The sequence below is a fragment of the Callithrix jacchus genome, chromosome 3 (genome assembly GCF_049354715.1).
Source record: "Callithrix jacchus isolate 240 chromosome 3, calJac240_pri, whole genome shotgun sequence".
Taxonomy (NCBI): Eukaryota; Metazoa; Chordata; class Mammalia; order Primates; family Cebidae; genus Callithrix; species Callithrix jacchus.
Window position 1 is genome coordinate 32,318,166 of NC_133504.1, and position 12,585 is coordinate 32,330,750.

At 37.3% G+C, this 12,585-nt stretch overlaps 1 protein-coding gene across 2 annotated transcripts in view; it reads right to left on the bottom strand.

Annotated features, from left to right (window-relative positions):
• The window catches only part of TMA16 (translation machinery associated 16 homolog), a 73,549-nt gene that overhangs the window by 3,962 nt on the left and 57,002 nt on the right, over positions 1 to 12,585 (bottom strand). For both annotated transcript variants that reach the window (XM_035292746.3, XM_002745271.6), the window contains exons 2-5: positions 9,318 to 9,430; positions 3,072 to 3,109; positions 1,777 to 1,861; positions 471 to 619 (exon numbers count right to left, since the gene is read on the bottom strand). In XM_035292746.3, coding sequence (XP_035148637.1) covers positions 471 to 619; positions 1,777 to 1,861; positions 3,072 to 3,109; positions 9,318 to 9,430 — 385 coding nt within the window. The remainder of the gene's footprint in view (positions 1 to 470; positions 620 to 1,776; positions 1,862 to 3,071; positions 3,110 to 9,317; positions 9,431 to 12,585) is intronic.

Below are 12,585 nucleotides of genomic sequence, written 5' to 3' on the forward strand. Positions count from 1 at the left end.
TGAAAGTGACTCTAGGGTTTCTGATCTGAGCAACTGGGCAAGTGGTGATGCCACTGACTGGAGTAAGAAACCTATGGGAGGAGCATGTTTTAGGAGAAAAGCTGACCTTTGTTTGATGATATGTCAAGTCTCAAATGCCCAAAAGACATGTAAATAGAGAGTTTGAGAAACCCAAGTGTGATACTGCAAATCTGGAGTACTAGGGACAAGTTAGGGTTGACAAGATGAATATGAGAGTAATCAGTATTACTACCACAGTGAAAAGATATGATGTCACTCTCACAAAATTGATAGTTTTGTTGTAGAGGAAAAAAAAGAATCCGAAATTATTCTAAATCCTCACAAAGAAAAGAATATCAAAGGAAGAAAATCAAATGAAATAAACAATATATAAAATAAACCTTTGAAATCAATCACAAATTGACACTGCTCTGTAATATAAAAGGAAAATAAAAAATCAGTGAGCACACCAAGGCCATATCCTTCATACTGCTGTCGCTCCCGCTCCATCGTCTGCTTGATGACAGTCTCCCGGGAACAGTGCCGCCTCCCCTGCCTGTCCTTGATACTGTTATGTAACTCAATCTGCTCCAGCTCACTGCTGAATCGGTTTAAGTACCTGAAAAATAAGAATATGATTTGTGTTTCATACAAAGTCTAGTATTTGGCTTTTATTACCTAAGGGAAAACTTAGTATCCAGCCTTCGTGTGTCCTTTAAATGTTTATGCTCCTCTGGATTCCTCAGGTTCTCAAACCTCTTTTACCCATTCCCTGGATAACTCGACCATTTCCTTAACTTCAGTGACCAAATCACAGCTACTATCAAACTGCAGACCCTCACATTCAACCACCATCTCCACCTGGATGTCCCCTAGTGGCTTCACCATTAGCACATCAAAACTGAACTTGTTATCACCCTGTCCTCACCTACCCCCACCAACCCCCTCTATCTCCTGGGTTTCCTAACTCAGGAAACAGTTGTCCAGACAAGGAATCTGATGGCCTCATTGACTGCTCTCTCTCCCTATTATTCTACACCTAAGTTTTCACTAAACACTGAGACTTCTACCCTCTTAATATCTTTGGAATCTTTCAATTCTCTTTTCATCATGCTATAAGCCACGCAAAGGCCACCATCATTTCTTGCCTGGATTGTTATACCAACCTTTCAACGGTTTCTTGGCCAGAGTCATGAACCTCTCAGTCTGTTTTCTTCATTCTCACTGTGTCCTTTCTAATGTTAAGTATGATCTTTTCAGGTACTTGCCATAAAAGCCTCCTATGGCTGCTAATGTCCTTGGATAAGGTCCAAATGTTTGGACTAACATCTGAGATCTTTCGTGAGCTAGTTACCATTTACTGTACCTGCCACACTTCCCTCCTTGAACTTATTTTAGTCATATTAAATGTCTGGCAGATCACTAAATATGTTATCTTCATTCTTGCTTCTGGACATTTTAAATATTCTTTCTGGCTAGGGGTTCTTCAAACTACCTTGGCCTTCATCTGCTAACCCCTACCTTTCAGCTGCCAGTTTAGATGACACTTCTCCAGGAAGCCTGTCACAATCCCAAGAAAGTGGTCTAACTACCGCTCTGAGACTCAAATAGCTTACAAACCTCCTATAGTGACTAAGCCAGGAAATGAATCCAAAGTCTTCCTGATAACCAAGTCCATTTGCTCTTCTACAAATCCAGAACAGAGCTCTGTGTTTTAAAGAACCCCGCTGGAGAATTCCCTTTTCTGACCCTTTGCTCATAATATGCCATGTTTACCTTTCGATTAGTTCACAAGCATCTTTCTTTGAATATCCCTTTTTTTGGGGATCAAGATGATTTTGAAACCATTGCAGTTTTTCACCTATAAACAAGTACCAAGACAGTTTACCACACAAATCAGCAAGGAAATATTCATTATAATTCTCAACATTAATGTGCTTAAAACAGAACCAAAATTTATGTCAATGTTAAACATAAAGCCTTGTGTGAGCTCACAGCTAAACCAGTCTGTCACAAATTAAACTGTCGTCAGATTTTAATTTAGAGAAGAGAGAGGAGTGAGAGGGATGCCCTTCTGTGTATATTTCTTATCCAATATGGATGCAAAAAAGGAAAATAATCCTTTAATTGGGTATGAATTTCTAAGTAAAGGATAGCTTGCCAAAAATAATAAATTTAAAAGCAAAGATAGCTTGTCAAAAATAATAAAATGAAAACTCCATTAAGGATGAGAATGATATTTGCTGAGTATTAAATAAGCTGCAGGCACTATGTAAATTGTTTTATAATCCCATGAGAATTGATATTATTATTACCCCCATTTGTAGATGAGAGAGGTTAAATAACTTGTCCAGGGCCCCAAAGTTAGCAAATATACATTAAGCATACAAGAGCTGCCAGGTACTGTGTAGAGTAATTGAGATAGAGCCAACAAAATTCATCCTTATGAGAAAACCTGACCATTGGGGTCACTTTCAGTTACAGTTCTCAAGATTACAGATAAAAAAAAATCACCTTGCCCAGTATACTGATACCCCATTTAAAAATACTATTCTATTTCCTGAGGAAGCATTATAGATGAGGGTTCAAATATCTTTCATTTTACTAAAAGAGCCTAACAGTATTTAAATCTCAGACTTGTCTATAAAAAATTATTAGCTATAACACTGACCAAAAAAAGCGACATGATACTGAGATACAAACTGACGATGTGTATGTCCACACCATTAAATAAATATGAATCATTGTTTCCACCTAGGCCATAATCCTTCATAATTCTAATGGTTAGGGAGGTAGAGTTAAACTTCTGATAGACCAATAGATGGATATGTATATATGTGTTGACTGGTAGGTAGATAGATAAATATAAACTAACACTTTCTGGAAAACTTAGCTAGACATCACTAACACTATTCCAACAGTTTAATGATTGATTTGCTTTGTTTAGGTCAAGTCTGATCAAATTCTTTAATAAAAATAGTATTTCACGAAAAGAGTAAAAAGAAAAAATAGGTATAGGGCAGAAATTCCCTATACTCTAGCCAGAATTTCAAACAAGTAAACCCACTTACCAGTAAGGTTGAGACGCAGGGCCTTTTCATTCTTCAGTCTTTGAAGGAAAGGTATATATACATATGTGTTAGAAAATTTCCAAAGCAAGTTTTAAAACTCTGACAATAACAACCAAAAGAAAAACTGGCTAAAGACCTCTAATCAAATGATCATTCTTGTACAAATTTGAAAATAATTTTGTTAACAGAAACACTAAATACCATGCTTCTCTTTTAAATCACTAGAATAAAATTTTATCAGAAACTTTTTTTCAGCTCCTCAATGTCTAAAGGAAGCCTATTGAACAAAACAGTTTAAAAACGCCAAAAGCTTGATTGAATTCTGAACATTCAGATGGGTTCTATAATATGCAGAATACTTGTGCACAAGAGTAATGCAAACCTTTGGAGGACTGAGTGCTGCCACCAAGATCAAAATGCACTACTATCATCTTTTAAACTTCAAAAAGAACAAAACAGAATGATTACTTTCCATGAATTTGAAAAGAATTATAACAAACAAAAATTTCATTTATTTTCAGAAAGTGTATAGGTAATGCATGCCTCCTATTTACTGATATTCTAAACACATTCTTTCAGGAGACCTCTGGATACCAAGTTTTTGCCAGACTTCATTTTCTGACAGCCCCGAGGGATACAGCAATGAAGAAAAAAATCCACGGTCCCTGTCTTAACAAACATGAAAATCTAAGGTTAATAAAAACACAGAAGCATACAGAGCCACAAAAGCATATTTAAAAAGCACCTACTATATGTTTTAGGATTTTGGAAGGTTTTCCAGAGAAGTAAACTTTAAGCTAAAACCTGAACATGCAGAGAAGTTATTCAGGATTAAAAAAGAAAAAAATAGGGACTACAATTATGGGAAAAGAAAAATCTTAGCCATAGGAGAAGGCTTTGTGTAAAGCAGGAAGTATACGTAGCTTTTATCCACAAAGAAGTAAGCAAACCAGAATTACCCTCCCATTTTACACAACTAGAGAACTGGATAAATAAAATGAAATCTTTTTGTTATTATTATTTTTAGAGACAGGGCCTTACTCTGTAGCTCAGGCAGGAGTGCAGTAGTGCTATCATTGCCCACTGCAGCCTCAAACTCCTGGGCTCAAGCAATCATCCTGCCTACTAGGACTATTGTCCACTATGCCTGGCTACTTTTTTTTTAACTTTTATTTTTGTAGAGACAGAGTCTCACTATGTTACCCAGGGTGGTCTCAAACTCCTGGCCTCAAGCAATCTTCCAACCTCAGCCTCCGAAAGCACCGGGATTACAAAGATGAGCCACCATACCAGTTATAGGAGAAAATATTCATAACACAAATCACAAAGGACTTGTATCTAGAATATACAAACAGTCCTTACTACTTAATAACAGATAAACAACCCAGTACCAAAAAGGCAAAAGATTTGGAAAGTTTCTCCAAGAAGAAAACACAAATGACCAAAAAGAACATAAAAAGATGCCCAACATCATTAGTCATCAAGAAATGAAAAATTAAAAATTACATACCTACTAGGTTGGCTAAAATTAAAGAGGGAAAAAAAAAATCTCTGACAATATAACATGTTCAAGAGGATATACAGTAAACAGGACTATCATACGCTGGCGGTGAAAATATAAAATGGTACTATCACTTTGAAAAAGGTAATTTCAAATATACTTAAACATATAATCCAGCAGTTCTTATAAACCTAATTTCTTATAAACTTAAGCAAACACATTAAGTATGTTGACCCAGCAAGTCTTATAAACTGAATTTCTTATAAACTCAAACATCTACCTAACAATCATAGTTCTAGGAACTAAAAGAAAAATAAAAACATATGTCCACACAAACACCTGTACATGAGTGCTTATGGCAACTTTATTCCTAATAGCAGAGGTTGACAAATATTTTCTTAAATGGTCAAATGGTCACATTTTAGACTTTGAAGGCCATGAACCTGTCACAATTACTCAACTCTGCCACTGCAGCATGAATGCAGCCATAGAAAACACAAAAGAAACCAGCATTGATGTTTTCCATAAAAACTTTTCATAATAACAGGTGGCTAATGTCTTAGCTTGCAGATCCCCGATAATAGCCGAAAACTAAAATTATATCCAAATGAACACAGACAGTGAATTGATAAGCAAGTTGCATATCCAGTGAATGGATATAAACACATTGCCTGAGGATGGAATAATAGTCCCAATATAAGGAAAGAACGACAAATACATAAAATGACATGGATAAGTCTCACAAATATTATGCTATGTGAAAGATGCTGGCACAAAAGACCACATACAGTATGATTCCATTTACAGTAAGCATTAGAAACATAAATCTCCCTATCAAAATAAAGAGCAAATTAGTGGCTGCCTGAGACGAGGGATAGAGGGTGAGGACTGATTGGGAAGGTGCACAGGGAATTTTCTAGGAAGAGGAAATTGTACTACATACTGATCAGGGTTGCTACACCAATGTATACAATTGTCAAAACCCAAAAACTACACTTAAAATGTGTTCACTTTATTATATATTAATTAAACCTCAAAGTTGATTTTAAAAAACAAAGAACACTTCATAAAAAGTTGGAGAATGGCTCTGAGAGGAATTTGTTTCTTTTAAATAAGGCTGGAGGGAAGAATCTAGTTAGAAGTCAAGCCACAGTAATTCCAAATGGACTCAATGGGAACCTGAAATTACAGTGGTATTGGTGGGATGAAGAAAGGTAGAGAGATTAATTTTTAAGATAGACAATGTGTAAGCATGATTTTTAAAGAGAATCAATTAAGTGAAGTGTATCAATAAGATTAATTCTCAAAGGCAGTGGTTTCTGCGATTCTTACCCATCCTGCTTAGTTTCCTTTGTTAATTTTCCACTTGGAGTCATTTTCATTTGCTACCTATGTCAAAATGTTGCTATGCTGAGAAATCATAAAACAAAAATCACATCATATAAAAGAGCCACTTGCTGCTTGTAAATTGTTCATTGTTCAGAATGTGCTAGTCTTCAAACCATCCTAGTTTATGTTACATAGTCTAAATCAGAGCTTTTCAAATGTTGAAGATAAAGAATATGTTTGAACTTTTATTCTAGCATTGTTAACTACTCCTACAGTATTTTTTTTTCTTTTTGAGACAGAGTCTCACTCTGTCGCCCAGGCTGGAATGCAGTGACATGATCTCAGCTCACTGCAAACTCCGCCTCCTGGGTTCAAGCGATTCTCCTGCCTCAGCCTCCCAAGCAGCTGGGATTACAGGTGCCCACCACCATGCCCAGCTAATTTTTGCATTTTTAGTAGGACGGGATTTCAACATGTTGGCCAGGCTGGTCTTGAAATTCTAACCTGATGTGATCAACCCGCCTCAGCCTCCCAAAGTGCTGACATTACAGGTATGAGCCGCCGCGCCCAGTCTCCTACTGAATTTTAAAGTAAACTGACAATATCCCTAAACTTTTGCATCTAGCACTCATCAAAAGGCACAGTGCCCTCCCTAATAGATACCCTTCCCCACCTTCCTCCTATCTGTCCTTCTTCTGAAAAAGAAAAGCTAGGAAGCAGTACAAAGAATCCTGGATTCCATGGAAACATATTAAGACAACATACTCCAGTCTGCCTGGTTACCACTGTTACTTAGGAAACCAATTTTCTTTGGTAGGCAGATACTACCAAAAGGAGGCAAGATGTAAGAAGGTCCCCAATTATTCTTGCGTCTTAATATTTAGGTCCCTGTCCTCCATGGGTATGGCTGGACTTAGTGGCACACTTCTAACAAATACAATAGTGCAGTAGAGACAGATGTCATTACAAAATTAGATTACAAAGACTTATCCATTCTCTCTTGCTCTCTGTCTCAGAGCCTTTGCTCTGGAGAAAGCAAGCTGTCATGTTCTGAGTAGTCTTATGAAGAGGCTCATGCAGTAAAGATTGATGCCTCCAGTCAACAGCCAGCCATGACCTGAGGTCTGCCAACAGCCATGTAAAGAAGCTTGGAAGCAGAACTTCTCCCTAGCAAGCTCTAAGATGAATGCAGTCCCAGACAACAGCTTAGCTGCAGGCTTGTGAAAGCACTGAGTCAGAAACACCCAGTTAAGTGGCATTGGGATTCCTACCTGATCCAGAAACTGTGCTTGTTTTAAGCTGATAAATTGTAGCATAACTTCTTATGCAGTAACAGTTACTAAAACATCTGGTGACTGCTGTTAATTTCTAAGAAGCCACAGGTATCCAAGTTCAAGTTAAGTCCTATTGGTACCTTTTCTATGAACTTGCTTCAAGTTGCCCCAACCATCTGGGTATCTTGTCACAATCATCTTTTGAAATGGCGCAGGGAATCAACAACATTTCAACATGCCTTTTGTGACCACACTCCCATTTAGTGTTAAGTATGATTCGTGGTCGCTAATGCTGCTACTCAAAAAAACTGACATCTATGGTGGCCTAAGCCTATGATTTCATAACATAAAATATGTTAGGTACTATTACCTAACATATTTTTGTATATTTGGTTCTACGGCCATGCCTATTGAGATAATGACTTTTCAAAAATAAATTTTTAAAAGGGAAAAAATCCAATCTATTTAAAATATTGTCCAAGCAGAAAAATTAAGTGATACCTTTCTACTCTGCATTACTAAAACAAAAGTCTTGGTCAATAAATAGAATTTTCGTAGGACAACATATATATATATGAGAGTCACAGGTTGTTCTGTTTTATTCTTCCATAATTTTTCTATAATGCTAATTCTGTAAATCAATATACAGCATGCTAAATATACTTGACAACATAGAAACATTCTAGGCTTGCTGTCACAATTATTGTGAACCAAGTACTTAATCGCCAGATCTTTTCACCAAGCATATAAAAACGTTGTATCTCAGACTCTACAGCAGGTAATAGTATGTACTTGATTTTAAGAGTATCTACTTGATTTTAAGAGAGATAAAATACCCCTTTTAAAAAAAATGGTATTTAAGGAAAATAAATAATAGTATAGGTAAGCAATTCCCATAGTGCGGTCCCTAAACCAGCAGCAACAGCACCAGCATTACCTGGAGACTTGTTGGAAATGGAAACCCTTAGGCCAGAAACCCCAATCTTCAGAACAGAAAATTCTAGCAGTTGGAACAACAGTTTTAATAAGCTCTACAGATGTATGTCGTGTACCTAAGTTTGCAAAATACTGATATATATGACAGCAGAAACTACAAATCATAGTAATAAATCATGTTAAAAACAAAAATTATAAAAGTGATCACAAATAGCTGAAATTTGAAAATTACTGTTCTAAAGCAAAACTATCATCATAGTAAATCTTTATGTTAAAAAAAAAAAGAGCCAATCCCCAGAAAAGAAAGAAAACTTGACTCTGCTATTACAACACTTGATTATTTTCCTCTAGCCAAGGTACAGTGAAACAGCTAATCTTTACTAAATAAGGCTTAAGCAAAAAAAAAAAAAAAAAAAATCAACATTTAAAAATATACTGGTTTCCATCATCTAGTATGCAAATGTATGTAGCATTCATTAAAATGGCAAAAGTATTCTAAAATAGTCAAAATGATGACTTTTATTTGATCTTCGTTTTAAGGAATCTTTGAAACAGCCTTCTTTCTCCTTCTTCTCAGTCTCACTTGTAGAATGCTTTTTCCCAACCTCTAAACGGTAGAGGGCTACCAGACTCAGTCCTTGGCTTTCTTCTCCTCCCCATCAGCGGTTACTCCATAGGTGAACTGATCTTATCCAGTCTCACTGCTTGGAATCCCAGATGAATGCCGATTGCTCCCAAATTGATGTCAACACCCCTAACCTAACCTCTGAACACTAGACTCAACAAATCTAACTATCCATTCCATATCTCCTCTTATATGTCTCATGGGCACTTTAACCTATATCCTATACGTATCAGCATAATTCACTGCCTCACATTTTTCAACTCTCTGTTCAAATATAACTTTATCAGAGAGGGCTTCCATGACTATCTCATGTAAAACAGAACATCTCCCTCACTCCCCATCCCATAACCTTTTTACATTTTTCGTTGCACTTATAACCAATTGCAACTTAAATTACTAATCTGTTTTAGGTAAGCTCTAAAAGAACAGAGTCCTTTTCAGTTTTACTCTCTGCATACAGAACACACTCAACAAATATTTATGAAAGGGAGAGAATATTATGAAAGAATAGATGTTTGAAAGATAAATGTATAAAGGGACTTTTTACCAACGAGTAATACACATGATAGAAAGATACTTACTTTTCCTTTTTTTCTTGTTTGTGGGCCTCTCTCGTAATTTGAGCTGCTTTTCTACTATATGGATGGATGACCTTTTTTTCCCGTCCTGCACTTTTTCCCTTTGGTGCTTTAGGCTAAAATGTATGAAAACATATGACACATATGGTCAGATATGTGAGTGCCTTCAGTCACAAAGATCTTTACAAATAAATTTTCAAAAACAGTAATATAACAAATACAGTTAGCCAAAAACACTACAAGAAAAATTAGGAGTCAAGACAGACTTATTAAGTAATTCTAATAATCTGTTGCCATAGTAATGACAGAAATAATATATTGAGAGGTGCTCAGCAATGACAGAAGAAAGGCACAGAAGGAGTTAATAAACTCAGCTCTTACATAACATGTTCCATCTTCAAAGAAGACACAGGGAATACATATAGTGATAGACTCACAGCCAGAAGTTTGTTACAGTTAAGAAAATTAAGGGGATAGAGGTTATTGGTAGGAGTTTGATTGTAGATGCTTCACATGGAACAAAGTGGGCAATGAATCCTGCAAAATCAAAGTTGGGTTTATGGCCTGTACAAATTAGGAATACAGAAAATAATAGAAGCTATCTCAAAATTAGTATATCCAAAAGGGAAAACATATAACTTTCCCACTGAAGCCTTATGCCAATTAATCAGATCACAATTCATTCAATCCTCCAAATTAGACATCTCAGTTTTTTTTTTTATTCCTACACAATCCAGTATCTTACCTCACCAATAATGATTTAGCAATCAGATTTGGCTTTTTGTAATAAGAAACCAAAATAATGGCATAACCCAGATTAAGTTTGGTTCTTTCCTGTTAAACTAGGAGCTGAAGGTTCTGCTCTACAAAGCGCTTAGGGATCCAGGATCCTTCCATTTTGTCTACTATTCTCAGGCTATACCTCCTATCTAGTCCAAGACAGCCTAACACCAGGTCTACACTCAAGCCAGTACAGAGTAGGAAAAGAAAAATCTGAAGGTACATGTCCCTTTTTTAAAAGCATGACCTGGGAAGTTGCAGATCCTTTTGCTCACATCCCACTGACCCAAATTTATTCACTGTGTTACTAAGGGAGAGTGGCAAACATAATACTACTCTATGAAAAAAAGGATCCTTTCACACAGCAAAAGAGAAAGAATACATTAGGGGACAGCTGGCAGTCTCCAACATATCTATTCCAGGAAAAGGCCAAGTGGCTCTACAATCTTTTTCGAAAACTATTGTCAATTGCTTAATTCAGTCCACATAAGCATTCATAATCAGGATGGTCTTTAGGTTCTGCCTGCTAGTCCTTTTTTCAGCAAAGCTACAGAGCTTGTCTTCATAAAATACTAATATAGTAAAGTCCTTCTCCCCTGCTTAAAGCGCTCCACCAGTTCACAGTTAGGTCCAAGTCTTTAGCACAGAAAACAATCTAGCCCCAACCTGCTTCTCCACCATTATTTCCCATGTTCCTCCATAAAAGATTCTTCACCCCATTCCTACTGAACTTCTCACCACTCCAGAACATACCAGGCTGTTTCATAACTTCTTGAGAGTGCACTTGTTATTACTTCTGCCTGAAAATTACTTTCCCATAAATGCCCTTTGATAAAACTTTCCTTTGTAAAAGTTTCTAGGCAGAACTATTTAAAGTAACTGCAAATTCATCATTTACAAATGTATTCATTCTTTCAATATTCATTGAGTGCTATGCTCAATTTTTGATAAACCTGAGAAGATATATCCACTTCTGAATCTTAGGGTATCACTGGAAATTGGTTACAGGTATAGGAAAATAAGGAGACCCTTCATATAAAAGAGTATATGTACTCTCTTACATATCTCTCTCCTCACATGGCAGGTGCAGAGGAGAAAGGGAGGTGTAAAGAGTAATTTTTGGGATTAAAGTACCTAGCAAACATGAATCAAGTATTAACTTTCAGAACATTTGGCAGGCTGCCTCTAAGATGGACCCAATAAACCCCACCTCCTGATACTCATGCCCTTATGAAATCCTCTCCCTTTGAACATGGGCTGGACCTACTGACTCACTTTTAATGAACATTTAGCAAAAGCAATGAAATGTCAATTCTAAGATTAGGTTATCAAAGGACTCTGGCTTCAATCTTGCTCCCTCTCATGGAACCAGCTGTCATGTGGTGAGCTGACATATGGAAGGGCCACGTGACGAATAACTGAGGGAGGTCTCCAGACAACAGCTAGTGAAGAACTGAGGCCCGCAGTCCACAAAGAGCTGAATCCTACCAAGAACCAGCTTACCAAAATTCCACCAAGAGCAAACTTAGACGTAGATCCTTGACCAAGCACGATGGTTTATGCCTGTAATCCCAGCACTTTGGGAGGCCGAGGCAGGTGGATCACTTGAGGACAGGAGTTCAAGACCAGACTGGCCAAAATAGCCATGCCACTCTAGCCTGGGCAACAGGGTTAAACCTTGTCTCAAAACAAAAGAAAAACAACAAAAAGAAGTTGACCCTTCCCAGCTGTACCTTGAAACCACACCCCCAAGTGATATTGTCACTGCAAGCTTGTGAGAAACCTTGAGGGACAGGAGCCTAGTAAGCCATGCCTGATTCCTGACCCAAAGAAAGGGTCAATACTAAATAATACTAAATATTGGTTTAAGCCCTCAAATTTTAGGATAACCTATTACACAGGAATAAATAACTAATGCAGGTCTAAAAAAATGAAAGCAAAGATGCATCCTGTGAAAAGATATCTGATCTCACATATTATTTTTTTAAATGCTTAAAAATATGAAAAAAAAAATCCTGAGGAAAAAATATAGAGTCTCTGAAGCTGTTACTGAAAGTACATAGTCATGAAGTTCCAGCAATATGTTCAAAACTACAAAAAATGTCCTTACAGGAAAAGCTCCAGAGCACAGTGAACTGAGAGTGAGGCAGAAGTTCAGTGATCTTCGCATTTCCAACCAAGGTACCAGGTTCATCTCAATGGGACTGGTTTGGAGAGTGGGTGTAGCCCAAGGAGGACAAACCCAGGCAGGGTGGGGTGCTGCCTCACCTGGGAAGTACAATGGGCCAGAGGACCCCACATACACACACAACCGAGGCCATCGAGAATTTTTCCAGCCACTCCGGCACTTGGTTCAGATACTGCGCCTCTCCTACAATCTTTACAGCTCACAGATCATGAGATTCCCACCAGGCCGACAAACGCCATGATGGGTTTCCAGCACAAATCTGGGCGGCTATATGAACGGGAGCCTTAGGTTTCCAGCACAGAT